The sequence below is a fragment of the Rattus norvegicus genome, chromosome 2 (genome assembly GCF_021556685.1).
Source record: "Rattus norvegicus strain SHRSP/BbbUtx chromosome 2, alternate assembly SHRSP_T2T, whole genome shotgun sequence".
Lineage (NCBI taxonomy): Eukaryota > Metazoa > Chordata > Mammalia > Rodentia > Muridae > Rattus > Rattus norvegicus.
In genome coordinates this window covers 134,728,596-134,750,214 of record NC_141535.1, presented here as the reverse complement: position 1 = coordinate 134,750,214, position 21,619 = coordinate 134,728,596, and the positions used below count along the sequence as shown (strand labels likewise).

The 21,619-nt window shown below is 36.1% G+C and overlaps 1 protein-coding gene across 1 annotated transcript in view; it reads right to left on the bottom strand.

Moving 5' to 3' along the window:
• LOC120100814 (rho GTPase-activating protein 20-like) overlaps window positions 1–20,920 on the bottom strand; it is a 32,666-nt gene extending 11,746 nt beyond the window's left edge. The window contains exons 1-12 of the mRNA XM_087637267.1: window positions 20,807–20,920; window positions 18,788–18,971; window positions 16,409–16,558; window positions 14,431–14,472; window positions 13,185–13,266; window positions 10,765–10,842; window positions 9,929–9,992; window positions 6,701–6,880; window positions 4,787–4,956; window positions 4,319–4,480; window positions 2,490–2,599; window positions 1,908–2,097 (exon numbers count right to left, since the gene is read on the bottom strand). Of these exons, the coding sequence (XP_087493393.1) occupies window positions 1,908–2,097; window positions 2,490–2,599; window positions 4,319–4,480; window positions 4,787–4,956; window positions 6,701–6,880; window positions 9,929–9,992; window positions 10,765–10,842; window positions 13,185–13,266; window positions 14,431–14,472; window positions 16,409–16,558; window positions 18,788–18,906 (1,347 nt within the window). The 5' untranslated portion in view covers window positions 18,907–18,971; window positions 20,807–20,920. The remainder of the gene's footprint in view (window positions 1–1,907; window positions 2,098–2,489; window positions 2,600–4,318; window positions 4,481–4,786; window positions 4,957–6,700; window positions 6,881–9,928; window positions 9,993–10,764; window positions 10,843–13,184; window positions 13,267–14,430; window positions 14,473–16,408; window positions 16,559–18,787; window positions 18,972–20,806) is intronic.
• Between the last annotated feature and the right edge of the window lie 699 nt (window positions 20,921–21,619).

The following is a 21,619-nucleotide window of genomic DNA, read 5'->3' as shown; positions in this document are numbered from 1 at the left end:
CTCTACTTATAAAATGGGTACAGAGCTAGAGATGAATTCTCAGCTAAAGAATATCGAATGGCAGAGAAGCGCCTAAAGAAATGCTCAACATTCATATCATCAGGGAAAGCAAATCAAAACAACCCTGTGATTCCACATCACCCCAGTCAGAATGACTAAGTAAAAAAACTCAAGCGACAGCAGATTCTGCCAAGGATGTGGGGCAAGAGAAAGACTCTTCCATTGCTGGTACAACAATTCTGAAATCAGTCTCGAGGTTCCTCTGAAAATTGGATATTCCACTACTTGAGGACCCAGCTATACCACTCCAGGGCATATACCCAAACGATGCCCCAACATATAACAAAGACACGTGCTACACTATGTTCATAGCAGCCTTATTTATAATAGCCAGAAACTGGAAAGAACCAGATGGCTTCAAAAGAGGAAAGAATACAAAAAATGTGATACATCTACACAATGGAGTAGTAAACAGCTATCAAAAAAATGACATCATGAAATTCATAGGCAAATGGATGGAACTAAAAAATGTCATCCTGAGTGAGGTAACCCAATCACAAAACACACACATATAGTATCCATTCACAGAAGTGGATATTAGCCCAAAACTTTAATTGCCCAACATACAATCCACTGACCACATGAAACTCAAGGAGGATGACCAAAGTGCAAATGAGTCAGACCTTCTTAAAAGGGGGAATAAAAATATTGATAGGAGCATATATAGAGGCAAAATTTGGAGCAGAGACTGGAGGAATGACCATTCAGAGCCTGTCCCTCCTACCAGTCCATCTATATACATCCAGCAAATCTAGACAAAATTCATTAAGCCAAGTAGTGCCTGGTGACACAAGTGTGATGTAGTTGTCTCCTGAGATACCCAGCTAGAGCAGGACAAATACAAAGGTGAATGATGACAGCAAACCATTCAACTGAGAACAGCGTTCACATTTGTGGAGTCAGAGAAAGGTTTAAAGGACCTGAAGAGGCTTGCAAACCTATAAGAACAAGAATACTAAACAACCAGAGCTCCCAGGGACTAAACCACTACCCAAACAGTACACATGGACAGCCACATGGCTCCAGCTGCATATGTAGCAGAGGATGGCCTTGTTGGCCACAAAAGAGAAGAAGCCCTTAGTCCTGCCATGGCTGGACCCCTCCAATATAGGCAATTGTCAGGGCGGGAGGTGGGTGGGGGATGTTTGGGAGGAGGGGATGCCTTATAGAAGGGTGATGGGGTGGGATAGGCAGTTTAAGGACAGCAAATCTGGAAAGGGAATAATATTTGAAATTTAAATGAGAAATATCCAATAAAACATTATTATTAAAAGAAAAAAGAAAAATTCTGAAAGATCATCATTGGTTATAAAATTAAGGGGAAATTTGTTGAGAGATTTTGAGTTCAGATGATCAAGTGTTATCATCACAGTGCAATATTATATGAGAGGATGATTTTCGGTTTTCAAATTGTGATGGCCAGCATGTGTTATATACTGTCCACTTGATTGATTTTGGTTGCCTTTATTTGATTGAGGACACCCCCTTCTACACTGATTACATTAGAATTCTGACTTCATTGCTAAACCCAATACCTAGAATTCATTTCTTTATCATTTCACAGAATTTTCTTCTTGAGACTTTAGTCTAAGAATATTCTAAATCACAATTGACAAAACACTGAGTCACTGAGCTCAAATAATAATTTGAATTTTACTTACTTAAAAGGCACCAATGATTCTTCCTCTGCAGAAAAACAGCAAAGGTGTATGTATTTTACAAAATGAACCAAAACCAAAACCAAACAATCAACAATAATAAAATAGCCCAGACTCTCAGGACAACCCTGTTTTCCTGTCTCATTATCAAGGCTTATCAAACTAGTCATGGAGGTCTTATCTAGTTACCTTTTTGGCGATATCATTTGTCAATATGTTATTTCTGTAGCTAGGAAGCCATAAAATACATGGGGCTGTCTGAAGAGACAGAATGAATGATGACATATTATTGACAGAAGACTTTGTTTTTATTTGATGTAGTATTCTAAACAGTTGTCTGAGAAGATCAGCATTAGGTTTTGGAAGTTTTTCTAGAAGACTGAACAAAAAAAAAAACCCAGTTATTTTAAAACAAGTTCACTCAATTTTTAAATATGAAGAAAGGGGACAGACTACTTGGATCTTATGAATGGGCATGTGTGAATAAAATGAAAATGTATACTCAAAATATTGCTTGAAATGTTTCCGCAGATTCGGGGTAAAGTGACAAATTTAACTGGAATACAAAGCTGAGATCAGAAGCATAGTCCACTGTGCCTCCCCTGTCACACTTCTGTTTGAAAATGTCTTCCAAGTGTGTGAACAATTGTAATCATTTCCTGTCACTCAGTATTTTTAGTGAATATTTCTGTGATGTATAATCTCTAGTGTGTGCAAGCAAATATTACTTCTATTTTGTTGATGTTGTTCATGTAAGTTGCCAACCATTACCTCTTCACTGCTGCTAATTTCTCTTTGTCATTCACCTTCTCGGGTACAGCAAGCCACTGGTCATATAATTTGGAAGTCAGTAAACTTCCTTTGATAGATTGAAGAAACTCCTTAGGAGAGAGAGAAAAAGATATTTTGTAGAAAATTAAATTATGGAGATTATTCACAACGTATTCAACTCTAATGTTTAAGTTAGTTCTAACTTTCTTTACAACTCCCAAACTTCGCCCTAGTTAGAATGTTGAGTGATATGTAGGTCCAGTAAGCTTTGTCCATCAACACTGGAAAACTGGGAGCAGATTTTCAGATGGGCTTGGAGTACAGAAAAATCTCTTCTTAGCTCAACGTGCTTTTAGTGGACAACTGAGCACACAGAAGAGATCAATACGTCAGATCATGAAGTATATTTTTATTAATCATACCATTTATTTACATCTCAAATGGTGACACACTTCCAGGTTACCCCTCCACTAATCCCCTATTCAACATCTGCTCTCCCCAAATGACAGAAATACAAAATTCTGGTAACTAAACAAAAACAATGATAGTAAGTTATTACCTGATCTGAGGTGCAGAAATCATGTTTGTTACTGGGATCATGGGATCACATGAGGTCACAGCTCTTACAAAAGGTTCTATCATGATTTCACCAAACACGCATGATTCCCAAATCTGTTCTGAATACTTAAGCTAATATTTATAGATAATGTAGCCCTTACCCATGGATGAAAAGTATTACAGAAAACCACAGCTATTCAAGGTACAGAGAAGAAAATATCTTTTGGCTCCAAGCCCCACTGTGTACATACTACATACTAACTCCTGAACTTTGGGCTTCAAACATTGGTTAAGAGTCAAAATCTATACATCAGAAAATCAAGAAATGTGAGGGAGACTTCACTTTTGATAGTCAAACAGTACAATACGTGTGGCAAAACAATTTCTGAATAAAATATCGTACATGTTAATAACACTAACTGGGAATGAGTAAATATTGTGAAGATAAATTACTAGAAGAAGAATTATATGGACATAAATATTAAAAATGTTAGAAAAGTAGTTTTTCCCGAAAGGGAACGCCCTAATTTGCAAGCAAATCACAGTTGGTTTGCTCAGAAATAGTCCATGTACTTCCAAGTCCATAGATTTATCAGGTTGTTTTAATATATTTATGTACTCCTTTTAAAACATATAATAATAAAAGCAAAGGAAAATGGGCCATGTAGTTTGGCAGAAGTCAGAGATCGAGATGGAAACAAACTTAGAGCAAGGGAAAGGAAGGAGTGAAATGATGTAATTGAATGCTAATTTTAAATAAAGAGAAAATATCATCTTCCGGTGCTGAAGGTATGGCAGAGTGATTACGTATACGTGTTTCACAGCCATGAGGATCTGCATTCGATACCATTATCTCTTGAGATAGATTCAAGTAGGTCATGAGAGCCTACTTGGTATGTGTAGCAAAGAGATACATGAGGGAATCCCATACTCTACATTGAGGAATGACAAAGCATGAAGAACACTGGTAGTCAAATGCATCTGACTATGCATGGATACCAGGTGACACTTGTATTCAGGTATAAAGTGACCCTCCATGTCCCCCATGAAAAAAAATCAAATGAAAGAAATTAGTTACATTACTGCTCATTCGGACCAGATTTTGGTTTGAATCCCTATTCCTTATGTTGTTGAAGAGCAGAAGAATCTTTGAGCTTACCAGATTTCTCTCATATGTACCTAAGGCCACTCGAGGGAATGCGTGATGAAGGAAACCACTCATGTACACTCAGAGAAATCATGAGCTTGGATGATAAAAGGACTTTCCTTACCTTTAAGATCCAGGCTACCACATGCACTGGTTGCTGATATATATCCACATTTTCCCCATTGTCCAATTTCTCCTTTATTGTTTTGCATAATGTTCCACTGGGAGTTAATAAAAATATACCGTCTGTTGTAGGTCCTTTATCTTTTACTCTGGACAGCATGTCCTGAGAGGAAGAAAGGGGAATGCATATCTGTCAGACATCATGCAGCACAAAGCACTACTGGCTCCTTGAGAACCAGAGCAATGGTGGGCACAGATGCAGTGCAACTGCTAGCATGGACACAGAGGATCTCGAACTGGCTGTTTGTTTGTTTGTTTGTTTGTTTGTTTTTGTTTTCTTTGTTTTTTTTGCCTCAATCTCTTGTTGTACACATCGCACCTTAATATTAAGCTTGAAAGATCAGGCTACACTTACTTTTTAATTAGATTTTCCTTAGGAAATTCCCAAAAGGAATCATGTGAGACCTACCAGAATTATGGTGGGCAGTTTGCCATCCTGACAAATGGAGCTCAAATCTTGCCCAAAAAGTTTTCTTCTCTTATCATCTCTCGGGTCACTGCATTCTTGGTCATGGTGGGGCACAGAGCCCCCATGGAAACATGATGTCATGCAAGATTTTCTAGGTCTTTCCTTTGCATCTAAGGAGGAGATGAGATGATCATTACCTGGAATAGTGTAGTTTATAGTGGCCCTTTAGAAAAACAAATCCCAATTGGATAATGTCCCAGTTGGAATTGGTTAGTCATCCTGTAGTGTCTATATATTTTTCTTCCCTATACTCTATACAGTTATTCATCTTAGAGATATCTCAAAGACATGATCCGGTGGGAATTCTCACAAGATGCTAAGTTGCACTGCATCATAAGATACTTGGTATCTAATTGTACAAGTTCCCTGAACTATGTTCAGGTAGTGTCATTAGTAGTCATATTCGTTTTCATAGTCACCCTCAATTTTATTCACATCAATCTGTTTTCTATTCTCTTCAAATGTCATAGTGAAGATCTCCCCATTTGTAGTTTTCTTGTTACACTCTGAGAAGAACCACTGTTAAATTTTTCTCCAAAGACCATACATGGACTGACCCTGGGATCCAACCTCACAGGTAGCAATGAATAGCCTAGTAAGAGCACCAGTGGAGGGGGAAGCCCTTGGTCCTGCCAAGACTGAACCCCTGATGAACGTGATTGTTGGTGGTAGGGCTGTAATAGGTGAGGATGGGGAGGGGAACACTCATATAGAAAGGGAGGGTTTAGGGGGATGTTGGCCCGGAAACCGGGAAAGGGAGTAACAAGTGAAATGTAAACAAGAAATACCCAAGTTAATAAAGAAGGAGAAAAAAATAAATTTTTCTCATCAGCTTTTTGTCCCATTCATGAGACTGTATCCATGAGTATATTGTCAAACTCTGCGCCCTGGTTCCAGTAGTGTAAGTTCAAATATGAGATCAAAGTCTCTTTTTCTCTTCTCAGACTTCCTTAAGAAAATTGGACCATAATGAAATCTTACATATGTTACTTAAAACAAAAGTATTAAAAGTAAAGAAGGAGTCTTGTAACAAAGTATAAAATATTTTTTCTCCATGTAACATAGTGGCTATTTGTCTAAAACAAAAAAATACAGGCGTGGAAACACAAGTAACACCATACAGATTGAATATGATGAATGAGTTGGTGTGTAAATGCATGTTTTCATGTTCACATGTATTCTAGCATGTGTGTGTGCGTGTGTGTGTGTGTGCACATGTATCCATACAAACAATATTTTTAGAAAAACAAGAACATAAAAGCAATAGAGGCATATGCAAGAGTAAAGGGAAAAATAATGAAATATTGCCATTATTTGAAAAAGAGCCCCAGAACTTAAGTACTAGTTCTATTTGAAATCCAGATGCAGGTGTAAAAGACATAAAATATGTGTGCTTTCGTGGAACTGAATTGAGATTAGAGTCTCAACTCAGAGACTACGGTTACTTATACTCTAGTTGGAAAGAGATTATTTTCAATTCTCTACATTTGACTTTTCTGTGTCTCTTGTAGTTCAATAGTTTAAATGCACTCTTTAGGTACTTTTCTGCTTTGGTCATGAAACACATGAAATCATATTCTAGTGGAACAAAAGATGTGTGCACACATTTATGTCCATATTGTGCCTTAGCATACCAGCTTATTTTGACTATCTCTTTGGAACAAATGGAATGTTTTCCCTATAACCTTGATATCAGAATATAGAAATGTCAAACTGGACCTAGGACATATTGTTTAGTTTATGGTATGTTTTCTACAGCGCCCCTCCCATGAAAGAAATGACAACGTGTATTGATATTTCATGTGAAATTGAAGTGGGAACCGCGATGGTAATGAAGGAAGGTGGAGGACTCACCTTGCTGCTGGCTTCCAGCTGAGTCTCTGGGCTTTAATATGAACTGCCCTCCTGTATCCCAGCTTTGGTTTTCCATAAACAGCCCAGGCAAGGGGGGGAAAGCCGTGAAAATTTTTGAGTTCGATTTACTGAGGTTATTTTGAACGTTGTTCATTATAATGTCATATGGATACTCGTGGCCTATGAGAAGAAAATAAGATGAGTGGAAACTGATAATAACGAGTGTAAGCAACCTTTCCAATGGGATTGGCAATCAATGCTCTATTTCAGGACTCATCCTCTTCTGGACACTAGAGACTGTGCATCCTAAGCATAGGGAGACTGACAGGGATATTGTGAAATAGCAAGTTTGTGTACGCTGACAACTCTGAAATTGAGGAGAAAAATGTCAATTTATCATTTCATTTAGATAATAGAGCGCTTTGTATGGTAGAGTTATGCTGTTTTCTACTCTGACTATACTAAGATCTACCAGTTGGAGTCTTGATATCATTAAGATCTTTACATTGTAAGAAACTTACTTTACTTGACTAGATGTATATCAATCAATTTTACTATTTCTCACAACAATATACATATACATACACACATAATATATATTGCTATTTCTCACAATATACATATACATACACACACACACATATATATATAATATATATATATCTTCATATGGTTTGAGGACTAGTACTATATAAGTAATTCTATTAGCTATGTTAAGCACTTTTCTGTCGAAAATTTTAACTCTCTTGATGATGGCCACAATGATAAAGAGTCTGTTTCCCTTCGTAATATGAGGCCAAGTTATGTTGAAATCAGTGAAATGTAATGGCCTCAGCTCACTTCAGTCACTGTTCTCCTTGACAACGGTCAGGTTGATGCTGTAGGCTATAAAAAACACATGAGGCCTTTTGGACCCTCAATAGTTCCTTCTGAGTACTGTATTTGGGGGCATGGACCTGAGAGAATGTGTCCTGGTGATGAGGCAGGATGAAGTTGTATGCAATAGACAACTTTCCCAAGATATTTTATAATCTGTGGGTTAAGAAGAGTCACCAGAGGAAAGTATCCAATCACAAAACTGGATGAAACCAAACATATTTCTCCATAAAGGCATATGAACAACCATTGAAGTAAACTCTCCCCTATCTGCTGGACCTAGAAAGGCACCAAAACACATTCAAAGAACAATTCAGTGTCTTTAAGGAAACTGAGATCACAAAACGTGTGTGTGTGTGTGTGTGTGTGTGTGTGTGTGTGTGTGTGTGTGTGTTTGTGTGTATGTGTGTGTGAGTGTGTGTGTGTGTGTGTGTGTGTGTGTGTGTGTGTATTTCTTACAAGCAGTAAGAGTAATTCCTTTCTCACAACACCATTTTTAGATATTTTGGACAATACAAAATAGGAATTAAATCCAGGTGCTTAAGGTACTCTCCCTGTTTTACATTATTTAAGCTCTAACGAAATATTAGAGCATATGTGCTGGGTTGTGGATATGGTTTCCTAGGATGTCTGAAACCTTGGATTTGTCCATTTCTGATGTATCACCAATATGATTAAAGGCTTGGTTTGCCTTTTCTTCTGACACAGATGCAATGTCAGTGCTAAAATGAGAGCAAGATGACATGACTGATACATACTTGTGGATGGACTGTGGGTTGAAATACACATTCAAAATGATGTTTAGAAATGAAACAGGAAAGTTAAGTTCCTGAGATTTCTGAAGCCTCATGATGTACAAAGCTCTTCCAAATGTCAAATTAAAATGTTATCAAGGTGATACATTTCACTCAGTGAATTTACTGTACAATGTGCCACTCAGCATTTGTCTTTTCACTGACTTGAGTAGTGCTCTCGGGTCCACCTTATACAAAGTGAAAAGCCCGGATGATGCTGGCACACGTCTGTGTTTTCCGTGTTCATTTACTTAGGACAGTGAGAGTGGAGAGTTGCTTCCCAGCCTGGACTAAGTAGCAATACATTGTTGCATAAAGGGAAGTCTAGTATGTGCGCTGCGCTTTCACTGCTTATTATGTAGTGTATTAAAACACTGAAAATAAATATTGAAGAAAAAATAACAGGAGTCCAGTTTCAGTTTCCTTCAAATAAACAGGAATATCTCCACAGATTCTTTCATGATACATGAGAGCATTTTGAATAACAATGTTCTCTGATCTCCAAAGATATTGTTATTGTCACTTCTCTGAATGTCATTTTATGCATTAAAACTTCACCTTTTCTTTAACTTTTAAAAGATCACATCTGGAAATATACTTGATGATCTCAGAATTTTAAATCGTATCCAAATGGTACTGATCATTTTATTACTATTATTTATTTAGCAATAACTTAGGGAGAAATAAAAAAGGCAGCAGAAAAAGTAGCAGGTGAGTCAGGATATCTCCAAAATTCTGAATACGCTCTCTCATTCAGTGGGGATGACTGGTCATAGGGAGATGGGAAATGCAGATTTCACATGGATTCAGAGATTTGTCTACATTCACCGTTTTCATTATGAAACAAAATCACAGTTTGGAATAAGCAGAATACTTTTAAAGTTGCCAAATTTCTTACTGCTTATGAGAAATCTTCACACACACACACACACACACACACACACACACAAACACACACACACACACACACATGTTGTGAACGCAGTTTCCTTACAAACACTGAATTGTTCTTTGAATGTGTTTGTTTTAATTTTAGACTCATTCTTGTTTGTAGCTGTTTTGCACCAATGTATATCATGTACAATATTGAACCTGATTCTTGTGCAGGTCAGATTAGGTATGTGATCCCTGGACACTGGAGTGATGGAAAGCAATGAGCTACCACATGGATACTGGGAATTAAGGAGATCTTTCTGTGACTAGTAGCATTTTCTGTAATGATTACCAACCTTTTTTTCAGTTTTTTTTCCGAAACAATATATCAAAAAAATCGTTTTTCTTCCTACAAAAATTATGTTTCTCAAGTGAAAAGCACTGATGTTTCAGTTATTTTTTGTCAGATCTCTGTATCTTTCATTATGAAATATTATCATGTGCTTGAAGGCTATGTGCTTGAAGGATATGTTAAAGTTATTAATTAGGAATTTAATGAAAGAAATATTTAGTTATGTTGTTTTAGTGTGTTTTCAAATTTAAGAATAAATGATGAAAATATTGAGCTTTCAGGGTTAGACCACTGAACTCAGTTAGTCCTTCCTTAGATTTCCCTGTTACTTACCTTGGAGTGCTCTTGGAGTTTCCTTGTGGCCAGGACTGAACCAAAGCTGGTAATCTTCAATGTTCTGGGAGCGAAAAAGAACCAAATGTCACAAATAACCTGACAAAAGAGTCTTAAAGATTCTAGTGATTTTATTTACTTACAATTTCTAGCTGTCTAGCAAGGAAATCATTAGGTCAAGAATTAATTGTATGTCTTGTGACCACCGGTTTGAGCCATCAGGACTGATTTCAGGAAAAAAACCTTGGGTACTTACCTTACCTCTCTGAAGAACGACCCTTGGTCTATTGATCCACAGTAGAATAAAAAATTGCATTCAGTCATCAACACTAACCAAGACCAATATTATTACCAAATTATTTACAATTCCGCTCACAGAGAAATAAAAGAAGCAATGGAGCTGAGAGGAATTATATATCATAAAAGAAGTGCTATGAAATGTTAATAAAGAGAAAGAAGTAAAGAACAAAGGAAAGAAGAAAAGAAACCAAATCTTGTTGCCTCTAAGATTGGCATCCTTTATATCAGATGTGTGCATACGACCAATTAATCCCACTTTATTACATGTGTCTCAATATCTTAATTGTCTAGTGATAGTAAAGTATAGCTCAACAGCATTGAAAAACACTTAGAAAAAATTAAAGAAAAAAGACCCTCTCAAGTCTATTATTACTTCTTAGATGCCTTTACCACCAAAAGCATATTGTAAAATATGATATGTAAATGTGTCATGATTAAGTTTCCTCCGTATTATTTATATGAGTACAGATTTGCACATATGTGGATCTCAAAAACAAAATTCAATTTTAACTCAAAATAACTTGAAAATAACTTACATGCACTCTTATCATTGGTAGTAACTTCTCCATTATATCATTCACAGTATCCATGTTTGTTGCTGTTACACATAAAGACTATGAAAAGTACAGAGAAGTATGGTGTCAAATAAAATGGAAATTCATGATTACAAATTTAGTTACTGTCTACAGTAACTGTCTACAGTCCTTATAATCTACATTCTGTAATAGATGCTCTAATATAGACTAAACATCTTGTTTTCTTCCCTTAAGATAACTCTAGAAGACTTTCTAACATATTTATCACAAAATTAACTCTGTGGGCAGTTGGTTTTAAACATAGCTGTGCCAGGTTGTGTATGATAAGGGAACACTGAGTAGCCATGGCTGGAGGAGCTCCACACCCTAATACTCTTATACTATGGCAGCGGACAAGGCAGAGGGAATTTAAGATAGAGCACAACTCTTTTCTTCCTGCAACCTTTGTTAGACTTCCAACATCTTACAGCCTTAGTTTCATGCACAGCACGTGCACAGTTTTAGGAAAATCAGGACAAATAGAAGCAGCAATAAAAAAACAAAAAACAAAAATAATAAATTAAAGAAAAGGAAAACAAAACCAACAAAAGTTGATTTAGAACTCGCTTCATTTCATGTTTTGAATTTTGCTGGATGATATACAGATATATGGTACTGAAATATGTAATGGTGATAGAAGAAGAAACCAAAATGAATATTTGAGATATTCTCCATGACTTAATATTTCCAAGAACAAGCAAGGTGCTTATATTTTTAGCTCTCTACTGCCTCTCACATTTAGAATCTTCTCCAGAGACCTAGGAAGACAGCAAGCATAACCTAGCATGAAATCAAATGATAGCAATCTGATACCACTGATATCCTGGAGTTCTGATACATTATCATAGTGTATGACAGTGAGTAGGTATGTATATCTTTATGAAGATAGTGTTTATAGTATCAGCTATCTGCAATACATGTTGTGTCCAGGAAACCATCTCTTATATATAAAACAGACAAGTGCCCCCTCGCTATCCATAACAACCTTGAACCAAGACCAGATAAACACTTCATAAGCCATGTCTTTCACAGAGTTTTAATCTATTGTGTTCAATCCACTGGCCATAATGTATTACCCTAAATATGTGTGTGTGTGTGTGTGTGTGTGTGTGTGTGTGTGTGTGTTCATATATATGTCAGTAATGCTGATAATTTGTCGTTCCTGAAATTAAGCAGCAGAGGCGAGAGAACATTTCCCTACAAGACTTTCTGCTTTTCAGCTCCTCCGTGTCCTGAGAACACAGAAGGTTCAGCCAAGCTACTGAGTGTTCTTCTGACTTAGGTCACTGGCTAGAAAATGCTATATTTAATTACTGCTTTATTTAACCTAGAAAGTATGAAGATCTAATTGTGTGGAGATTATTTTATACAACTTGGTAAGTTTAATGCAATTTCAACAGTGAAATGTTAGAATATTGAACTCTAGGTACATTGTATACCCATTAGCATTTATGAAAGACAGAGACATGCTGATCCTCTGAGACACAGTCTATTCTGCTTTACACTAGAAAATGTCTTCAATGCTCTCCATGCTACGTAACAGGTAGATTTGTAATCTGCACTAAACCCAATAGTGAAAGTAGAACAATTATAAAAATAGGTCAAAATTGGACAATTATTTAATCGCTATGTGTGTAATGCAACAATAAAACTACTATTTAGTCTGTGTGAGGTCATGAGTTTTATCCTAAGCAGTGTACACACACACACACACACACACACACACACACACACACACACACACAAATGGTAAGTAAATAAAAATTATTTCTAAACAGAAGTTACATGAAAAATATCCCTATGCCTAGAACATTAAAATAAATATGAGATAAAGAGCCCTGATTATGTAGCGGGCCTTCCAAAGCAGGTATGAGGAGCAGAGAGACAAACAGAAAGGGCCGAGGACAGTGGTACAGAGATCAAATGTTACGACAATGTGGATGTGCAGAGCAAATTACTTCTTGATAATATTTGGCATTGTTTAAAATGTGTTTATGATTATCTTATATAATATGAAATATTTTGATTAGAAAAGTATTTTAAAATACATATTAATCGAGCAACAATATATGTTCACATATAAGCAATAAGAACGCAGGGGAAAAGCAGTTTAATTCCAATAATATTACTTGCCCAGGAAATGTATGCTGTTGCAACTACCTCACTTAATTTTCAGGCATTTAAGAAAAAATATTTCCTCTTCTTTCTTGCATTAGCATGTGGAATAATCTTCCTTCTTATTGCTTTTCATATACGTAAATGCTTACTATCTCTAACCTCCACCCACTTCTTACGTCTCTGTCTTCTATAACTCTACAAACTGCCTGCCTCACTGCTAGTCATGAACTTGAAGTATCAGTTTTGGTTTTGTATTCACATACACTGTCACAGGTTTGGATATCCTCAGGGAATATGTGCAGTGGGAAAGTTTTCTTGATCCCCTTCTTGGCTTCATTGATAGATCTGCTCAAATGCAATAAAAACAAACAATAAAGTAAAATTAAAAAGATTGTAGCTTATTTTAAGAAAATGACTGTTAATATTTTAAAAGTACATTCTTAGTGTTAAATACAAGACAATCAGTTCAGCAATATGCATTATTGGATTATGGAATATTTAAAATGTTTCAGGAACAAAGACATGGTCAGCTTCATCTAGGAAGCACATTGCTCTAGGAAGAAAAGCCATTCCTCAGGACGTTTTGTTTGCAAAGTAGTTGTCAGCTTGAGTACATGTGGAAAGAACTACAATCCAGAAACAGAGGGTAGACCTGTGATCCAGTTCTTGAGGCAAGAACACACAGGCTGCTAACTTGACCTTGACATGGTCATCTTGAGGCATAGTGATCATAAAGGACAAGGCAAGGTAAAACACAGCCATGATTAATACCTAGAGATTTAGGCAAGTGGATCTGTATGTTCAAGGTCAGCCTGCCACAAAGCAAGGTTCCATCCTAGGTGTGGTCGTACACACCTTTAATCTGAGTCTCCCTTCTGTTGGGTGGCCTAAATAAGGACATTCAGAGAAGACTCACTCTTCTTTGCCTGTTTATAATTAGTTGCCAACATAACTGTGAACATCTACTGCTTCAGGATTCCAGTTCATACAGAAGACCAGGTGAAATAAACTATCCTCACGGACTGAACAGCTACTAGATTTCAATTCACAGCTGCTCACTGTTGGGTTAGTTGGACTACAGAAGAAGGTCATCACATGAGTTTCCTTTAATATGCACAGTGCTTAAATTCTGTGACTCTAGAGAATGTTCTGTGACAAATACACAAGGAAAAGCAAAAATCTGCCTTACCTAAAAGAGGGAATTAGCAGATGGTTTGAATGTACATGGTAGAGTAAGTTCTGTGGGGTTGAATTTACAATAAGACTGAAGAGTACTGTTTACTCCAATATAAAGAGACAACATTGAAGGCAGAACATCCTCAAAACTAAATAAATGTGTGATAGGTAGGAGAATCTAAAGCAATATTGAGTGACCACAATATTGAGTGACCATCTGGTCAACAAAGTAGTTGGAGACAACCCACCAAAAATATTTTTAAAAATGAAATGAAGCACAAACTGTAATTCCCTTGTCAGTATGGAATTAAAGTATAATCACAAGTAAATTACCTGGTAAGGAAAGTATACCATTGCACTTTCTGTTCTTTTGACCTGTAATGTTAAAATGAAAAACAAGATTAGAGTCTTGACAATCTTAAGACTTTTAGATTATTATACAGAAAATTCCTGTAAGACAATGGCTATCATGAGGGTGCACGTGTAGATTGTATTCTTCATGCAACTGCCCGTCTGAATGACATGCTTAACTGGAACACTTGTATGACAGGAAGTTGAATCTAAGTGTGGAAACTAGTTGGGAATATCAAGAAATGACTCTGTTCCAAGAGCAGTGTGACCATGACTGGGCCAACAATTATTCCTAGTTTAGTTTCATCTGTATAAAAGGATAGTTAAGACAGTGCCCTCTTAGTGTGAGGTCAGGTTCGCATAGGAAGGTTACATTATTCACATTATATGACGGGTAAGGTATATGTCCTTTGGATTGATCACACTTAATCCAGGGAGAATGCCTGTTAAGAAAAAAATATTATGTATTTCCTTGTGTGAATTACAGAATTGGTGACACAAGACAGGTGGTCCTTCATTTGTGTGAGTCATCACATTAACTCTCCTGGTACAAATTAATAATAAGCCCACAAGTATGAAACTGTAGCATGTAATCCTCTAATTGAAGATGGATTAAAAATGAACTCACAAGGCTAACAGTTTAAAACTGCAAAGGACATGCTGAATGCGTTTGACCTCATTGATATTCAGTGTCTTACAGTCATCAACATTGTCCTGATGATCAAAGTTTTGCTTATCCAAACAGCAACCCCTTCCCTATGCACTATTCCTCTTCCCCATGCTCACAACCCACTGTCAGGTATTGTGTTTCCTTCTGTGTACATTGTTCTTCTTTCCATCCTGCAAAGATCTTTCATTCCCAGAATTTTCTTCTCCCTTTTTACTATTAACAGTTCACCCAATGATAAAGGCCAGTGTGCTTATTGGAAGCGGCAGGACTTCCAGTTTTACCACAGGAAGACTACCAGACATAGGGGAGGTGAAAAAGATTCAACATACTGCAGAGGGAGTCACCACCCTTGTGAGATCTGAGATGGATTGGCCATTGGCTGTTTCCCCAACTGGCCTTGGAGAGCAGGCAGGATATCAGAAATATAATTAATCTGAGGGTAGATTTAGGGTGCTGAGCTAGAACTATAGTAACTGAGCAAACAAACTTGAGGGCAGATTCTGAGGTGTTGGGCTGGGAGTGTGAAAAGGGGCATGGAAGTTGAGGAAGGCTTAGAAGAGCCTTGCCATAGAGTTAAAACATATCAAAATAAGCTACTGTGTCTCTGTGCATATGTGCGTGCGTGCATGTACGTGTGCCTGCATGCCTCTGTGTGTGTGTGTGTGTGTGTGTGTGTGTGTGTGTGTGTGATCTACCTGTATGTATGATAGAACCATATTCCTTGACCTTTATCCTTGTCTGTTGACCATTAGATATCAGTGATATTCTGCTACACAGACATTCAAATACTTGAGCAGTCAATAAAGAACTACTTTTATTTATTCAATTAAATACTATTTTAATAGAAATTAATAGGGAAGTATTTGAGATATTGGTCAAAATAATTTTATTAAGCAGTATAATTGGAGATAAATCAATTTGTGTACTTTCAAATCCTAGATAATACCATGGGAAAAAGAATGTGGAGGCCATAGTAAGTGCTTGTTTTGTCCACATCCTTCTTCAAAGACAATGTACCTCCATTCTGCCCCAAGAATCTTGTGGATTCCTAGTGAAAAACCCAGATCAAAAGCTAAGGAATATGCTTACACATGAAATGTATGTTGTAGAAAATATAGACAAACTAGGATCATCATAGAAGAGCAACCTGTATACAATCAGACTTAAATGAATTCTTATTTTGCACAAATTCTGGTTAATTGGTTTAACCTATAAATTACAAAGCAATGAGCTGCCCACAGTTTCTATAGGTATCCTCTTGTGAGTACAGGTCCACATTGTAGGACTTACCGAAAGGTGGCCAAAGCATTCCCAGTGGCCCAGTAGAAGAAGATGGTCTTGCAAGTACAGGTTTGATTTGCCCTGACAAGTTCCACATCATCCACCACCCACAGATAATTCAGTGGGATGATACATTTTATCTTAAACTTTTTCTTAGTCCTGGAAAGAGAATCAGGTATCTCTGTTAGTTTGATTTGCACTGTAGTTGGAATGGCTTGTAGAAAATACCTAGTTATCCTGCTCCAGAGCAGAGGAGGACTCCTCCATTTTATCACTCAGGAACAGTTCAAGCCATGGGAGCCATGGCAGATGAAATTCAATTAAGCATGTACTGAAAGAAGTCAGTGGACACAAGCTTCTCATTGACCACAAATAGATCTAGCTTCATCGTTTTCTGAATGGAGAATGTTAGAATGAATACACTATGTATATTATATATAGGACATTTTTAGAAAACCATATGTTTGAAGATTTTTCCCTTAATTTTGGTAATTTGGAAACATTTTGATTCATTTCATTAATGTCCATACCAAAAAAAAGTGGTTAAAATTTTGTTTTTTAATTACATTTAATAATGTATGTGTGTGTTAATTTGGGTTTGTAATTCTGCGTTTGACACTATTAACCAACTATGTTGGTCCAAAACTGAGGATATTGACTCTGCCTCCCTCAGATTCAGGAGATAATATAACACAAGTATAAACCCTGATTCAACAATCCTATATAAACATATTGTAAACATCAAAATGTGTAAATTTTTGAAACAGGATATTACAGGAATGATTTCCCACAGTATCTAATGTAACAGGTAACAATCAAAATAGAAGCATATCATGTAAATATAAAAATAATAAATTATATGCACACTCTCACACAAACATATACACATGTCTCAATCATAACACATTTGTACTTATATTTTCTTTCAAACTCAAGACATCTAATTGTATATGAACATATATATATATGTACATATATATATATGAGCATATATGTGAACCTAAAATCATCAATTCGAGTGTCTGATAAGAGATAATCTACCTTGAAAACGGAACTGACAATCATTTCCTATGAAATTAATAATGCTCGTTCCAAAATTTGAATGTCAATCTCACATTAGTTTTAATTATTATAATAACACAGGTGAAATAGAACAAATATATGGTTTTTCAAGAACATTTTGTTTCCTTTATCTCAAAAATCACTTACACAAACTACACTTAAAAGGCACAGTATCGGTATATACATATTTTTAATTCAAATGAGTCAATTGCGGTCTTTTAAAAAGATGTATTTCCAACTGTGGACCAAAGGTGAGTTGATCAGAAATAACAAGAAGGATAGACATATTGATAGATAGTCAGGTCATTCATTTATTTTGATTCTGCATCAGTCAGATACTAACTACCATTTTCTATGCAAGTAACTTACAATTACTAATGAGGGTTGAAAGCCAAATTTACCCAATTGGTTGAATCATTCAGAGTAATTCTCTTCTGAACAATTTATTTTCTCACATTTTGAAGTAGATCTTCAGGAATATTGTTTAAGGATGACCAAAAATTTTATACCCTAAACTGAATAAACTATACTATTGATGTCTGTGCTCCAAACCATATAGGAACTAAGGCAAACAAAAATTAAATTATTTCCTTGATAACGTCAATACCAGCTTCATAGATTCTAGAATAATATGAAGGCTATAATCATGGCCAGTGAAGATTATATGTGATGTGGTTCCAGAAAATACCACCATGATTATAAGTTACAATGCAACCATGTGTATGGCCTCATTTAATCACAGCAGTTTCCGTTAGCATGTGAAGAATCACCAGCCAGGAACTACTCAGTGCCTGCTCTTTCCCCTCATTAGTAGCTACTGTCAGTAGGGATAGGAGCTGCTTTTTGCCTCTTCATACTTATTTGGAATCTATGAGGTCAAGAGGCTTACATGTGTTGCCCCTTGTGTGCAACGCTCATAATCTGGGTCTCTCTCTTCTTGCTTCTATGTCTACACCTGCTTCTTGTGTTTTGAATATTTTATTTTGAGAACATGTCTCACTGTATAGTCCACATATCCCAAAAAGTTTCTGTACTCCTAAGTCAGTTTTAACAATGCTAGAATTACTAGCATGTGCTTGTACATATCTTCTTACTGTGATTCAAATAGCAGGATAAATAATTCCTTTTTTAAAAATGCCTAAAAATTTTGTCAAACCAAATTTCAACCATAGTAGAGGAAAAAGAAGTTGTGATAATGAAGTAATGAAGTAAGTATAATCTTTTATTTTAAACAAAATTTAAAAAATACTATTTTACTTTTGTACAAAAAAAGGCTGATTAAAGTGTAGTCTCTCATAGTAAGGAATGCTTGTTGCATATACTCACAGGTTAGTAGACACAACCAAAACATCATCAAATAAGGAGAGATATCTTTTATTCCTTTTCCTGCCACTTGTGAGTTCCACAGGGCCTTGACAGAGCAAGGTTCGATGTATTTCCCCCATGTCTTCCTTCACAAGGGTTTCCACATAGAATAAAAACTAACAGTACTCCTGATACAGGTCTCCAACTAAAAGAACAAAAACACAGTGGGTAAGTTATTAGACCAATGTTGATACTAAATTTTAAAGAGTTCATGATGTTAAAACAGAGTAAATAAATCTGAAAGAGAAGCTCTGTGGAATAGCACAAAAACATTTATAATGCTAACAGTTAATATATGGTATATATGTATAAAATTAAAAAATAAATACAAATGTGACATTACAAGATAATTGTAACTCTTAACATAAATTATATGCTAATGAAAAAGATAGTAAGAAATTAAAAATCTAATCAGACTTAATAATTTTACACTGCTTTTTATACATGTGAACAGCCTGGCTTTACCTGTATTGGCTTATATGTCTGCTTCCTTCAGAAATTTTTTTTAATGTGATTGTCTCATCCCCACACTGTCTTGAATGGTGAAAACTTAGACATGAGCAGCTGGCATTCATTGTCTTCTGAAGATACAATTGTATTATTCTAAACAACTCAAGCCAAAGGCCTCTGCTTTCATGAACCTGAGGTTCAGCTAAGCTTTCAAAAGTGTTATAATACATTAGATCACTGTCAAATCAGAAATATAATCAAATACTCCAGCACTCAAAAAATATTTGAGAATTGGTCTTGTCCAAATAAAGGTGTCATTTCCCTTCCTCTTCCTATGTGTCCTTCAAGGATAACAACATGGATCCTGGGAAGTGAAAATACTTGTACACTCTAAAGTCTCCACATAGATTCCTGTATCTCTCCAAACATCTCTATCATGTGTGCTATGTGAGCTATAGAACCCCTTCCCACCTATAGGAATTTTAAGTTTCTCCTACTCAAGTTATCCTCATGTTTCACTCCTGATATTCTTCCTTCTCCGTTACCAAGCATTGCCCATACCAAATCTTTTAACTTTTTCTCACTACTCAGAACCTTCCAGCCTCCTCTGAACACGTTTACTCTTATCCATATTGAAATTCTTCCCTGTAATAATGGAGTGACTAACATTCTGGTAGTTTCTGTACTGTGAAATGATCATTCAATGTAATTTTTATGATATAAATTTTCTTTAAGGGACTATAATTCTGCCCAAAACCTGTTTCATCTCTATCTCCCCCCCCCCCCATTTTTCTTAAACTGGGTATTTCTTATTTACATTTCAAATGATATTCCCTTTCCCAGTTTCCAGGCCAACATTGCCCTAACCACTTCCCTTCCCCTTCTATGTGGGTGTTCTCCTCTCCATTCACCCCCATTACCATCCTCGCCCCAACAATCCCATTCACTGGGGGTCCAACCTTGGCAGGAAAAGGGCTTCCCCTTCCATTGGTGCCCCTAGAGGCACCAAATATTTTACATAGAAAGTATTTCGTATCTCTGAGAATCAAAGCATCAAAGGGATACAGAAGCCAATCATTGTCATCACACACTTCAAATAATAAAATAAAAAAATGTTAAAAAACTATAGAAACTCAAATTCCTGATAAGAGAAATTAAATCTGATTTAATGTTCGAATACCCAGAAACAGATGACAAAGAACACAATATGTGTTGGAAACTCTAAAAATTTGAGGAAACCAGAGAGTCCTTGATCACTTTTTTAAATTTTGAAACATAATAATCACTCATCACTTGGGCATACTTTTTTAAAAAGATTTCTAGAAACCATTCTCCTACCTGATCAAAGCATATCACTCCTCACATAATAACATTGTTTCTAAAGAAGACTGGTACTGACATTGTTACAGTGAGTAACTTTTCAAAAGACCCCTGCTGAGTTGAGAGTTAGTTCATATTAAAGGGAGGACTGAGAAAACACCTCCTGATTCTACTAGTCTATCATGAGAATCAAATTAGTTATAAAAATACCTTTTCAGTGGAGCCTGGAAGGGAGAACCTTTGAATAGACTTTAAATTTTATTTCGCCTTCCTACTCTTGAACACCAAACTGGTGACTGCAGTTAGCAGGAAAACCACTGAAGTCTGAGACCCGGTGTTGTCAAGGTGAAGGTGTACTGTGATGTCATCACTCTAAGGTTCCTGACAACTCCCACAGTTCCACAGGCTTTGCATTTCCTTATAACTAGTGCCTTTCAAAGATTACATTTTTAATAATTATTGAACAGTAAGACTTTGTAGGGAATAACATAGTTTCACAACTAAGCATAGGTATATGAGAATTACATTTTATACGTGAGAGATAGAATATAGAGCCAGATGGATGCTAGGTCAACAGACAGATTGATAGCTATCATTTGGCTTATTTCATTACTCTGCTCATACAATTTGGATATTAAAACATATTAAGTGAATATCACTCTGTCAGAAACATGATATAACTTTCTATGAGTATGTAGAGAATAGCTTTTACTCATAAAGCATTTAACACCCAAGAGATACAGAGTCACGAGGAACAGCCGCCATTGGTTGTCATCAAATTCTTCCAAGAAAAATATCAAGATAGGTTCACAATACCAATTCAATTTCTTGATAAATAATGAAAATAAATGTATATGTCAGGGAAGTAGTTCATGTATAATCTGAATTAATATTCAAATACTCAAAAATAGATTTCAAAGTACACAGCATGTGTTGGAAACTAGAAAAATTGAACAAAAAAGAGTGTTATAATTTTGTCACTTAAAAATGTCTGACGAGTTTCCCGGAACTGAACTGAACTGA